Here is a 14,448-nt window from a genome sequence, read left to right on the forward strand (position 1 = left end):
CTGTAAGACAGAGAGTTGGATATTTTATCTTTGCTCTCCATCTGCTGTTTGTATACCAAAAATGACCATGCTCTGTGTCTTACATGTCTTGGTACAGAAGACTCGGGACTCCAACTCTACCTCTAGAAACCTAAATTGATGGCTTTAAATTCCTTTAGAATTGATGCCTACTTTTTTTATTTCCCTGTTTTCTGATAATTGTAACACCGTGTCCCATGGTATCTATGAGGAAATAATTCTGAATTTTTTCCTTAAGCATGGTTATATAAAACCTAAATATTTTCAAGTTCCTTATGTAGAATGGAATAATGTTTTTATATAACCTAAACCTGCTTGCTTTAGTAACTTATCTCTGGATTACTTATAATATGTAGTGCCAGGTAAATTCAGGTAAACGGTTGACATACTGGATTGTATTGGAAACAATGACAAGGCAGGACACTATACATGTTCAGTACAGACATAATTTATATCTTCATTTTTAAAATATATTTGTGCTCTGTTCTCTAGGCATCAGAATTCTTAAGTCAGTTTCATCAAGTGTACTACAAGACACAGAGCATGGTCATTTTTGGTATACAAACAGCAGATGGAGAGCAGAGATAAAATATCCAACTCTCTGGACAGAGCTCAGCTTGCTCTGGTAGCCCCAAGGAAGAATCTTTTTATTGATTTCTCTAGTATTGATCACATTCCATAACTTAGAGCATCTGCACCCGTCTCTCCATCCACCCATCTATCTGTCTACCATGTATCCCATCCATTTTATCTTATGTTCTTGAGACACAGTCCCACTAGAGAGTTGAGACTAGCCTTGAACTCCTGATCCCTATCTGTGAACTCAGGCATGCCCACTGTGCCAGGCTCTCCTTCCATCATAAAAGGCAGTGATGTAGAAGTTAGTCTTCATCACATTGCTGTCTTCTGTCTATTTTGATGTTATTGGCCTGGATATTCCAAGATAATCTCCCACATGAAGATTTGATCTTAGTCACGTGCAAAGTTTCTTTTGCCCTATGAGGTGACATTCATGGCTTCTAGGACGCAGGACTTGGACATACTTGGAACCAATTTTCAGTCTGTCATAATGAATATATAAGCAAGGTCAAAAAAACAAGGACTTCAAAGTACTCAAGGAACCCTTCCAGATGTCTTGTTATAGCCTGAACCCTCTCTCTTTCCTTCAGAGGAGCTGCTTTTAGAAAATGAGGAGCTAAATATAAACTGTGGATTCAGATAGATGCACTGGATTCTATGAATGTAGCAGATATAGATGCGGGGGAAGTTAACTCTATCCTAAAGGGTAGCCCCTGTTGTCCTGTTACACACAATGGATTACTGTACATGCTGGTTCTTGATACATTCTAGACTCAACACCAAGCATAGTCATGTACTTCTGATACTCAGGTCTAGCTCAGAGTACAATCCGGGTACTGAGACAGCATTATTGAGTATGAGCTACAAACCGGAAGCCAGTTTTCACATTGGACTATGACCCCCTGAGTACCTGTGCCCACACCCACAGTTATAGGAAAGGCCAATGCTTTACTATAGTTAATCACTAAGTATTTGGTGATGGCTGGAAAAGTCTGAACTTTGCACCTATTGAAGTAGATACATCTTTCCCTGTTCTCAAAGTCAAAGAGTTCAATGACACCTTCCCTTGTGGTTCCGTTCACAGGGTAAGCTATTAAAATTTATGACAGAGGAACTGGAGAGGTGGCTCAGTGCGTAAGAACACTGGTTGCCCACCAAAGGACCCAGGCTCGAGAGCCAGAACCCACATAGCAGTTCACAACCTCGGTAATTTAAATCTCAGGGAATATGATACCCCCTCCCGGCCTCTGCAGGCACGGCACACATGGTACACATGCAGGCAAAACAGCCATATACATTAAATAAATAAATTTAAAACATAATAAAAGCATTCTATATGGATAACTACTAATGTAATCGTTAAGGGTTAAAACACCATATAAGTAATAGTATATATCTTATTTGAACTTAGAATATACTTTGAAAGCTTAATTCTTTTTAATATATAATATATTAATATATAATTAATATGAAATCATCTTATTCAGTTGTCCTGAACCAAGCCTTAGGTGGAAGTTGTGGATCCATCCCCAGTACCTTTTCTTTTTTTGGTGTAGTGATATTTCATTTGTATTTTAATTAATAAAGCTTGCCTGAACTTCAGAGAGTAAAAAAGCCCATGCTGATCAGCCGTAGAGATCAGGCAGTGGTGACACACACCTTTAATCCCAGTGGCCAGCTAGTTTGCCATAGAAACCAGGCAGTAGTGGTGCAGGCCTTTAATCCCAGCACTAAAGAGGAATATAAGATGGGAGGAGACAGCTTTCACACACAATCTCATTCTGAGGATTCCTAAAGGCAGGATCGCCATTTCGGATTGAGGTAGAGGTAAGAGCCAATGGCTGGCTGTTTTGCTTTTCTGAACTTCAGGCTTAACCCCAAGTTCTGTCTCCGGGTTTTTATTAATCATACTTCTTTTTAGTCTTTGGGTTTTTTTTGAGACAGGGTTTTTCTACATAGCCCTGGAGGTTGGTCTCGAACTCACAGAGATCCACCTGGCTCTGCCTCCTGTGTGCTAGGATGAAAGGTGTGTGCCACGACCATCCATCTCAGCACCATCAGCACCATGACTATGAGTTAGTGACTCTGGGCTTAGGCCCAGGTATCCAAGTTCCTTTTGCTCTTTCTGTGCAGCCCCACCCTGTCAAGTTTGTTCATGAGTGGATGATACATTTACCTTGTTTCCATCCATTCTGGTTCTGGTACCTGTTGCCTTGGAGATGTACTTGCTATGAAACCAGTACCAATCTCCAAAGCCAAACCATAAATAATGCCACTTCTACTGCATCTGGCATCTGCATGACAGCTCAGCCCACTGAAGAGAGCAGATTAAAGTTACAGAACCAGCACTTGAACCAGGGCCCCTAATGGAGATGAATATTTCCTTCAGCAGTCTGCCAGCTGAATCGTGGTCTAATTAAATAGTTCAGATTTAGTGAGTTTGCATTTAAAGTATTAGCAGATCTGAGAATGGGTAAAGCTAAAATGAGTTAGAATCTTTTCTGTAAATGGGAAGTTAAATTATCATAGTAATTTGATTAAATCATTTTTAAATCTCTCCAGCTAAATCACGGCCTTTAAAGAATAGTTTGAAGTCTTAATTGCTGTTTGTGAGCATATCGTTCTGCTGTTTGTTCTCGCCTCATTTCCTGTGACATCCGCTCGTATATCTCCCTGGGCCAGGCCAGAGGAGCAGCTAAGGCAGAGCTGAGGGGAGGGTTGCAGCTGGCTTCCCATGTTTAACGACACATCTCTTAGAAAAGAAAAATACATTCTAGCTTCTTCTAGTAATTATTACCCTAACCAAATGAAGGAACTTGGAGACAGGTCTATTTCATTCTGTGTTTCTAATTAGTGTCTATATTTTATATTCATTCTATATTTCTATCAATGCATGTATTTCTACTAATTAGCCCCATCCTGCGTAAAGTAGCAGTCTTCATGCAATCAGAGATGTCATTGCTAGGAACACTGTAAAGAGTGTGGCTGGGAAAGTTGGAGGCGTTGGTGACATGAGCTCATAGAACAGTTCTCTTTCATTCATTGCAAAATTGCACGCTCTCTTCACTCTTACACATTCGAGAAGCTTTAATTTGATAAGAAAGGAAACCAAGTTTATGGACTAGGGAGTTAGTGAAACGCTTTTCATGCCGACATGAGGACCAGTGAACCATGCAAAGCCATGCCAAAAAGCCAGATAGGGTGCCTGAGTTCCTAATCCCAGTGCTGGGAGACAGAGACGGGAAGGCTTCAGAGATTCACTGGCCAGCCAATTTAGCTGACATCAGCATATTTCAAGCCAGTGACTGACTCTTATGTTAAAAAGCCACAGTGGACAATTCCTGAAGGTCACCCAGATGCACACACATGTACACTCACACACTCCAGCATGTACAACACACACACACACACACACACACACACACACACACACACACACACGTACACAAACACAGAAAACTAGTTTGAACTGGAGAAAGCATAGGCCTGGGATAGCTTATTGGGCTCTGAGTGGCTCCAACACAGCTGTGTCTCTACCTCGTCCCATTCCATTCTGGATGATGACCTCCTGGAAGTTGCCTCATGGCGTCTCCTGGCAATTAGCCGTTTACTTCCCTTATACTCTGTCATCTCCCAAGATACTTTCAGGTGGGAAGAAGGAACGAGAAGGGACGATAGCAAGATTTCCAGGTGAGGGTCTCCTGACCCTCCCTCATGTCCTTCTTCAAGAACATGTCAATCAGCTGGTCCCTTAGTGTTACCATGGACCTGAGCATCACTGTATTGTATTGCTCAGTAGTAGCCATGGTTACCATGCCAAGTTAATCTGAGCTCCATGGTAGCATCACCTTCGATCTGGAGGTAACAACACCATATGGCCATTATCTACTTAGTACAGATAGTGTCAATTTACCATTAATATGGTAAAATGATTTTATATAACCCTGTACAAGAACACTAAAAATACTTTTAACAAACAGAAGGGGTATTCAACAGCATTTGGATGGTGATGCTCATTTGCCCCAATTCCTTTGCTCATTTGTTGCTGTTCCATCTTATCACAAGTTTCTGTTTAGTTGTGAAACTTTGGGCTAACTAAATACATCTTCACAGTCAACATTCACAGAGAAAAGGGATTATGAAACACGAAGGTCCCCAGAGACTCCATTATGTGTAATTAACACATAAACTGTCATCGGAATCAATAAAACGTGCTAAATGATTCAAACTTGTATATAATTAAGTGTTTTATTTTTTTAATCCACATTTTACATTTCTCACAAGGGTAATTGCGACAACCTTGTTAACCCATTTTGTTCCTGGCGGAATTGGATTGTTAGATTCGTCAATTTAGGGGCAGAGTTCACTGTTACGAATGTGGAAAATATTTCACAACTCAAGGTTGGAAAACTATTTCAAGGCAGGGGAAATTGAGAATACAAGGACACTTTAATGTTAGGAAAGCGTTTAAGATCTTGAAAGCATGAAAGAGCTATCGGGATGTCACTCTGTCTAGCGTGAGGTTCTGTGTATCATGTGGAGTTGTTAATTATGACCCTAGTCATTAATTTTTTCCAACTAGAAATATGGGATTTTGTGGGAGGATTTGGGGTTTAAACTTTATCTCAGCTAAAATTTAGACCTTTTTCAATAATATTTGTATTTCTTCTTTGAGAATTTCTTAAATTTTGATCATTTTTGTTCCTTTTGCCCAGCCATTTCCAAATTTTCCCCTGCCCCCTTACTCACCCGTGTTCTAAGTTCCTTGCTATAATTCTTTGTTAAATGAATACATGAAAAAGGCTTAGAGTCAAGTTGCAGAGATTTTCTTCTGGTCAGTATGTAAGACATGCTGTAAATATGTGTCTATATCTACTTATGTATAGATAAAAAATAATTCCTTTCTTCTAAGCTCTTATCGGGGGTTACTAAGCAAAATTCAGGGGAAAACACAGATGTTAGAAATAAGACCTATGCAGCAGCTCTGACCTTGGGATGACCAAGAGCACACAAATGTTTTGTTGAGAATGTTTTCAGCTGTGTTCCTTTTGATATTGCTTTACTGTGTTTTTGGTGTGTGTGTGTGTGTGTGTGTGTGTGTGTGTGTAAATGTATGTGTGTGTGTATATGTGTGATAAACTACACTATTTGTGTGACTTTGATCTTACTGTTCTTGTGATTGCTGACATACTCTGCTTCCTTGTCCAGATTCCATGCACATAGAAGACGTGGAGGCTGTCCAAAAACTTCAAGACGTCTTACACGAGGCCCTGCAGGATTACGAGGCTGGTCAGCACATGGAAGACCCTCGCCGTGCAGGCAAGATGCTGATGACGCTGCCGCTCCTGAGGCAGACCTCCACCAAGGCCGTGCAGCACTTCTACAACATCAAACTGGAAGGCAAAGTCCCCATGCACAAACTTTTTTTGGAAATGCTGGAGGCCAAGGTCTGACTAAAAGCCCCCTGGGCCCTCCCGTCCTGCACGTTGAAAAAGGGAAGAAAAACCCAAGAGTGATGTCGAAGAATCTTAGAGTTTAGTTAACAACATTTAAAATCAACAGAGACTGCACTGATGTTTTAGCAGCAACCGTACGATGCAGCCTGTGGGTTCCGCCACAGCTTCCTGATAGGTTTCCTCGTCTTTATCCCACTGTTCCCTCTGTCCTGTTCCTGTCCCTCCCACTCTCCCTTGTTCCTGTTCTCACATTTTGCTTCTTTCATTAATGGTTCCCTTTCTCCTCCCTTGTCTCCCTCCCTTCTTCCCCCTCTGTCCCTCCCTTCCTTTTTTTCTTTCCCCCCCTTTTCTTCTTCCTTTCCACCTCCCCCTTCACTCTCTATGTCCAATGCCTCTCATTGCAAGGAACGTTTCTTTCAGCTCCTTCATCTCTTTCCCTTTCTCGACCTTCCCTGTCTTTTCCTTTTCTCCGCTCTGCCGCTGAACTCTTAAATGCGGTCTCTAACTGGAGAGAGATGGAAGCCAGCCCTGCCAAAGGACAGAGATCCATAATATGGATGCCCGTGAACTTGTCATGAACTTTGACATCCCCAGTGAGTAAGGAATCAAAGAGAGAACCGTACCTAAAAGTACAGTGCAACCCAAGCGAATCGACTTAGCGCAGTATTAGATTCCACGGGGCAGCCTCCTATCCGAGGACTTAAGCGGCGGCCTCGGCTGCTTCTCCTTGCTTTCTCATCTAGATCAGTTACAGCCATTTGATTCCTTAATTCTTTTGTCAAGTCTTCCAGGTATTGGTTAGTTTAGCTACTATGTAACTTTTTCAGGGAATCGTTTAAGCTTTATTCATTCATGCAATACTAGAGAGAGGTAAGGATACCGCAACTTTGCGCTGGCTTTGAACAATTGAACACTGATGAAGGACAAATGAACCCTGAAGGAAGATTTTTAAAAATGTTTCGTTTCTTCTTACAAATGGAGATTTTTTTGTACCAGCTTTACCACTTTTCAGCCATTTATTAATATGGGGATTTAACTTAACTCAAGCAATAGTTGAAGGGAAGGTGCATATTACCACGGATGCAATTTATGTTGTGTGCCAGTCTGGTCCCAAACATCAGTTTCTTACATGAGCTCCAGTTTGCCTACATGTTCACTGACACCAAGGATTAGATTACACCTACCGTGATGCCAAGCGGTCACACCCACGAGCACTGCACATGGGATCCCTATCCGTAGAATTCGCACCAGTACACCTCCCCGCTGGGAGGGACAGTCGCCATACGATTTCTAGCTGCCCTCGTGGTTAGGAACGAGATGCTGCCTGGACGCAGTTACAAACTCTGTCTCAGAAGGAGCTCTGAGCCAATATCATTTCAGAGGCAATAAGGCTAACGCCAGAATTCAAGCAACCCAATCATCAAAGACAGCAGACGCCTGACCAAATTCTAAAACCTAATCCGGAGGAGTTGATTCTCTTAGGAATGATTGCTTAAATTAACCTGCAGTTTTGTTTCGTTCCTCTGTTTGTTTTTTTACCAAGAGCTAAGCCAATCGACGTGCTTTCCAAGCCGTGTGGTCACAGCATGAAAGTCGGTCGGTTTCAGAACTGGAACCAGGTGTAATCTAACGAAGAAATCAGATGCCCCCCTCCCGGAACCTACAGTCGCCGAATAACCAGAAAACAGTAACCTCCATAGAACGCTTTTACCAATGGACCAGTGTTAGTAGCTGCTCTCTGTATTCTGTGGACAGTCTTACTCTATGTACACAGATGTAATTAAAGTTGTACTCCTAACAAAAGACTAGTTCAGCTTCCATGTTCCATGTTTGCTACGCTTTTCGGGACTTTACGTTGCATTCAGAAACTGTCGTCTTGTTCTCGTGGTGTTTGGATTCTTGTGGTGTGTGCTTTTAGACACAGGGTAGAATTAGAGACAGTATTGGATGTATACCTTCCTCAGGAGACTACAGTAGTATATTCTACTCCTTACCAATAATAAAAGAGATTGAAACTCCAAACCAGTATTCACTATGATCAGACACACATCGAAATCATAATAATATTTTCAAAACAAGGGATAATTTCTCTAATGGTTTATTATAGAATACCAATGTATAGCTTAGACATAAAGCTTTGAATATTCAAGAATATAGATAAGTCTAATTTTTAAACGCTGTATATATGGCTTTCACCTGATCATCTCTCAGATGTTGTTATTAACTCGCTCTGTGTTGTTGCGAAACTTTTTGGTGCGGACTTGCTTCCAAAACTATTGCTACTTTGTGTGCTTTAAGCAAAATACCTTGGACTGAGGATGCCTCAGCCCCGTGCTAGGAATACTGTGTATCTATCATTAGCTATATGGGAATATATCGTAGATTGTGGTTCTCAGTAGAGAAAGTGACTGTAGTGTGAATCTAGGTAAATCATCATTAGCAATTCATTCGGGTGGTCAATAACTTGAAATTGATAGCTCTGATAAGTTTAAAATAAAATTGGCAAATCCCTGAACAACCATCAACAGAAAATACAACTCCTGGGAGGATAAAAAGGTGCTGATCCTGTAAGATTCTTTCATCATGTAAGTGTTTAAAAACATTATTTTCCAGAAGGGTTATGCAGGGACTAAGTTACTACTGCGCAGCTGTGCTGTGTATACAGGTAGAATAGAGTGTAGCCACCGTTTGGCTGTATCACACTGACGTATCTGGGCTGCAGAAGTCAGAGCCTGCAAGTGTACACGTGAGCCAGAGACACCTTTGCAAAATGCAGTACGATGTGTAGTCCTCAGTTTAAAAGACTTGGCTTTTCCAAAAAGCAAATATCTCATAGCTAAGGGGGTAAAAAAACAGCTTAAAATGTAGATCTAAAAGAAATGCACGAGCTCTAGGGCAAACACCCGTTTGCACCCTGCTCGGGCAAAGTTTATTGATTTCTCAAGTTTCAGGCAAGACCGTTTCGTTCATGCCAAGTGTCAGGAAATCACCAAGGTGTATGTTTTAGCTGTGCGATTTACAGTTTTCTCTTTCTTTTAGCTTTGTTCTTATTTAAAGCAATATGATTGTGTTGACTCCTTGTAGTGACACTCGTGTTTAATCAAATCAGATTGTTGTATTTATTCCGCTATTTTGCATTTAAATGATGACATAAAAGATATAAAAAATTTAAAACTGCTATTTTTCTTATAGAAGAGAAAATGGATGTCGGTGATTGTATTTTAATTATTTAAGCATCCCTGTTTACCTGCCTGGGACAACATTTCATGGCAGTCTTATGTGCAAAAGATCGTAAATGGACAAAACAAAATTTAAACTGCTTACAATGATCCAGGAGTTGCATTATAGCCAGTAGTGAAAATAATAACACTAATAATTATTAATAATAATGAAACCATGTCTATAGCTGTAGATGGGCATCACATCTGTAAAGCAATCAATTGTATATTTTTGTGATGTGTACCATACTGTGTGCTCCAGCAAATGTCCATTTGTGTAAATGTATTTATTTTATATTGTATATATTGTTAAATGCAAAAAGGAGCTATGATCCTGTGACTCCAATCAGTTCAGATATGTAACTCAAATTATTATGCCTTTCCGGAGGATGGTAGAACAATATTAAACAGGCTTCCACTTTTCGCGCTCTTTTGTACTGTGTTTCTTTCTCTGCGCGCTAAAGAAACAAACGGATCAACAGCGCCCTTTGTTGCCGCCACTCAAAGAGTAGCTCTGAGGACCCGGTCCCTAAAAATAAAGTAGGACTTTAAGTAAGAGCTATATAAAGGCCTGTCAGAATGAATTCTAGGGTGCCAAGAGACATTTTGCATATTTAAGGGTATGCAAAGTGTCTCGTGGCACATTAGAATTCCTTCTGACAGGCCTTTATATAGCTCGTATTTAATCTTAAGCAGCCCCTGCTTTACTCAAAATCATCGCCTCCGTGTCAATGTCAAAACAGAAAACTTTCCCCTATTTTAAGATCACATTAAAACCTGTGAGAGATATCTATTATTTCCTTCTATCAACAGTTACATCGAACTCCGGGCTGGCACACAGAGCTCTGGGAAAGCCTGCCTTTTGTGGAGAGATTCACAGCTCAGCCCCTGACCAGCGCTCCTGGCTGCGAAGTCTTGGCAGAGCCCTGGGATCCATGCACAGGGAGGAGGCTGTCTCGGAATTCAGGAGGGTTAAACAGCACTGTTGACAGCAAATGACCTTTTACTGCCCTCCTGCTTGGGGTCAACTTGGAGCTTCCCCTGGATCCTCATGGAGCCATCACCAAGTGCTAATTTGCTTGTTCTCACTGCGCCTGCCTAGCCTGTCCTCTGTTTACTCTGCCCAGCTGGAGAGTGCTTCCTCAGTGAGCTTGCCCACCTCCCAGAGGAGACTGGTTCTCCCTTGGAAACATGGTCACAACACAAAGGCCACTAACAAGAACTGGGTATCTTTAGCACCACACGATTACCTAGCTATCAAGAAAGCTCAGAGTTCCCTGTGCTCTCTTAATATCTGTCGAGGGGTAAAAGCCCGACGTAGTATTTCAGGGTCATATTTTAAAGTCTTGAGATGTTGCTGTATTTGTGTCAAATACCTGAGACGCAACATTCAAACTAAGACGTGATCCCCGGTCTGCCTTCTTCAGCAGAGTTCCTCTTTTTAAACATATGTGAGGCACACTTCTGTACTTTAAAAACCCAAACATTTAAATTCTCTTGCTCTTTTATAACCTGTAATCATAAAACAGCTTTTGTAGCACAGACATTTATCATGGCTGCTACGGGCTTCAAAGAAGGTGACAGTGGGGTTTTAACGTTCTTAGATGTGTTTGTCAGTTTAGAAAACAAGTAGATTTGTCTATTGCTTGTTCTTAGGAATCACTTAAGTTGAACAGTTTGCAAGCAATTACTTGTTTTACATGTTGATATATTAGAAGGAACATGCATTACTTTGCAGATTATTTTAATGAACAATATATCATTCTTCAGGGAAAAAAATTAAGGATTAGTCAAATGTTGCGTTCAAAATACTTTAAGGCTTCAAAAGCTGAAAACCCAGGTTGCTGAGTTTCATAAACCTTCATGAACACATACCAAATGAAAGGAATCTATAAAATAGCATCCAACCTTATTGAGGCATGGTCATCTAACCAGTAGATCATAACTCATAAGAGTAAACATGCCCTTTGTGTACCCTTCCAGCTATTTAAGAAAAAGTCAACTGAAAACGGCTTTGTTCCAACTGTCAGTAGTTGTTTAAAAACAACAAAACAATGGTTCTTGATCTCATGCCCATGTTTTGAACTTGGAATCTTGAGACTCACGTGTCCCATCCAGGAAGGACACAGGTTTGGTTTCACTGGGGTCTGCCATGTGGCTTGGGCATTGGGACATTTGGAGAAGATCTTCAGATGATTTCACTGGGAGATAGGGATGGAATCCAACTGTGTGTGTTTTTGTAATTTTTCTCAATCTATAAATGCCCTTAAAGAGCTTGCTTGTATTGGCTCTGCATATTTGTTACTGAAGAAGAAATCCAAGGCAAAAGATCTCTTCTTAATTTTGCTCCCACAAAGACAAGGGGATATATGTAAGATGGGGGGGCATCCTCTCACCCCCAGTTCCACCTCTGGTTTTTTTTTTTTTTTTTTGCCTCTCCCAAAACCACAAGGGAACATGGGAACATTCTGGAAAAGATTGTCTTATTTTTAATTATGTGTGTCCCCGTATGTCTCTATGAATGCTCATGTGAGTGCAGGTGCCCTCAGAGGGCAGAAGAGAGCAACAGATTTCCATGGGGTTGGGGTTAATACTTGATAGCGTGTAACAAATGTGAGTGCTGGGAACTGAACCCCCATCCTCTCTACAAGAACTGCAAATGCTCTTAAGAACTGAGACATCTCTCCAGGCCTAAGGGAACATGTTTTATTTGGTTGCTCAGTGCACATCTAGTTATTTGCCAGTAATAAGTGGAGTTGCCAGCTCAACAATTTGTATGCTGAATATTTCATGATTATTTTTATTTTAATCTGTTCATTTGGCCCTTTATCTTGCTTTGAAATTCATTCACATGTTCTGAAGGAGAAAAGTAACAATGTTTTTCTGTACTAAAAATAAAGAGAAAGAAAATTTAAATTAATTTTTTGGTAGGGACTTTGGACTGAACTATTTTTTCTACCCATGTATTTCCAAGTTGTAGGTTTATGGTTTGGGTAGAAATAAAACGGAATTGAAAATAGAAATGCTTTATTCTTAAAATTATGCATAAGCTTGTAGTCTATCTGGCTCCTTTGAAAACTTTATTGTGACTAACCTGTGAAAGAAACGCAAGATTCATTTGAAGGTTGTTTCTTCCACAGTGAAGAACGGGCACCTGTTCAGTGGACATTTCCACAGTCTACTGGGTACAGATGTGTTTTAGTTGGAGCATCTTCTCTTTTCCTGCCTAAACCCAGCTTCTTGCTTTTCCTGCCCCATCGCAGTGTGAAAAACCAAAAGTGAGTAGCCAGAGATTGATTGTGAATTGCATCTTATTAGGAAACAAAGTGGAGAAGAAAGGAATTTCAAAATATAATCCTCCATTTCCAGGAGTATTTTTCTTGTTCTCCACGAAGCTCAAGTTCTGAAATAATGTGCCCATCAGGGGCTCAATGTTGCGTGTCCAGGCCAGTTGGTCCAAGGGCTTGTTATGATGGTAATGACCTACTGCAACGTGAGCTTGGATCACAACAATGCAATTGCTACCAGCTCACCCGCTGAGAGAAATATTTTATTATTGTTGAATATCCTCCATAGAGATTTGTTTTTCCTGTTACTGTTTAAATTAAATTCAGTGCAGAACTGCCTGATGATTCCTCTGGAGTATGTTTCAGATAAACAACTAGTCTCAGAATTTAGAAATCCTAGCTAGTTCAAATTTGTTTATTAGCAGAAAAATTACATAGGTGACACTATCACCAGGGGGTGACGACTGCACCTACCCAAGAGATTTGCCGACAGAATCAGTGGATAATGACCGAGAACTCCCTGTTTTATTACAAATGCCAATCAGAAAAAAAAAATAGGGAGCATCAAATATATAGCCTTAAAAAATACTAATAATACTAATTCTCCCCCCGCCAAGTGCCATAGAAGTCCTGGAGTAATGGAATTCATCCTCAGTAGAAAAATTTAATATCAAATGTGTGTGTGGGGGGGATAACCAACCCTCAACAGAAGCCCTGTAGACAGAGCTTCTGTAGGTGAAAGATTTTTGTTTATAGTCTATTACAGCAGAGTTTTTGAGAATGGTCAAGAATGTCTTTAAGTAAATGGAATTAATTGGAAAATGTTTCCAGAGGCCCTAGATTGCATCTTAGACTGAGAATTCTGCACAGAGGGGTGCTGGATCATACTAATTCTGTAGCATGCAGCCAGATTATAATCCAAGTTTATTATACTCCCTCCAAAAGATAGAAACCAGAAAAGCAAATAAGTAGAAGAAAGAAAATGGCTCTGTTTAATGTTTGTAAAAGCAAAAGTGCCCGTGTGTATGTGTCTAATATTGGCAGGCTGATTTTAAGGAATACCAGCCAGCTCAGGGAAGGGTTACTACAAGAACCAGCACCTAGAAGGACGCCATTCACACTGCAATTAAGTCTGAACAGCCAGTCAATTTTCACAGTTTTTCTGAGAAGTAAAGTACTGCCTGCTATCTTTAAAAAAACCCAACACAGGAAACTAAAAGCTTACAAGCAACTTTGGAAATGAGGTCTTGAGTTGGGCTGATTCTCCTGGATTGAGACTTCCTATCACTACAAACAAAGCATTCTGAGGATGGATGTAAGCCAGCTGCTAAAGATGGCAGTTTGGGATGATCTCTGAGATTGTACTTTGAATCTCTGAGGCTGCTCTTTGGCCATGGTTCTCTTTCACTGAGCAAAGTAAATAGTTCAGTATTTACATGCCAAGTGTATTCACACTTACATATCAAGGAATATATAGCTATATATCTTTAATGTCTGCACAGAAACATATTCTCTCACTCACAGAAATAAGCATGTAGTCATTGATAATTTCTAGGCTAGATAATAAACAGATAATGCAACAAAATGATTTTTTACACAGAATATTATGTGTACATGACATGCTTTATGTAATATGGTCTGGGGTGCAAACATAAACTTTGAAGAGTCATCTACAATATGCCACACTACATAACATGAGAAATTGAGCCTTGCAGTGTAAGTTCAAATCCCAGCTCTCTGTCACTAACTAGCTTCATGGCATGACCACTAATGAAATCTACTCTAGTTAACAAAGTGGGGATAAATACAAGCTCAGCGGATTGCTACCATCAAAACATTTAATGTTGGAAAGAGATAGTTTCTACCTAATGCTCAATAGATTGAAATTTC

At 40.4% G+C, this 14,448-nt stretch overlaps 1 protein-coding gene across 8 annotated transcripts in view; it reads left to right on the forward strand.

The window, feature by feature from the left end:
• Esrrg (estrogen related receptor gamma) overlaps positions 1-9,682 on the forward strand; it is a 613,611-nt gene extending 603,929 nt beyond the window's left edge. For all 8 annotated transcript variants that reach the window (XM_026779823.1, XM_026779825.1, XM_005348853.3 and 5 more), the window contains one exon: positions 5,806-9,682. In XM_026779823.1, the coding sequence (XP_026635624.1) occupies positions 5,806-6,050 (245 nt within the window). In that variant the 3' untranslated portion in view covers positions 6,051-9,682. The remainder of the gene's footprint in view (positions 1-5,805) is intronic.
• Positions 9,683-14,448: the final 4,766 nt, after the last annotated feature.

The sequence above is a fragment of the Microtus ochrogaster genome, chromosome 6 (assembly GCF_000317375.1).
Source record: "Microtus ochrogaster isolate Prairie Vole_2 chromosome 6, MicOch1.0, whole genome shotgun sequence".
Lineage (NCBI taxonomy): Eukaryota > Metazoa > Chordata > Mammalia > Rodentia > Cricetidae > Microtus > Microtus ochrogaster.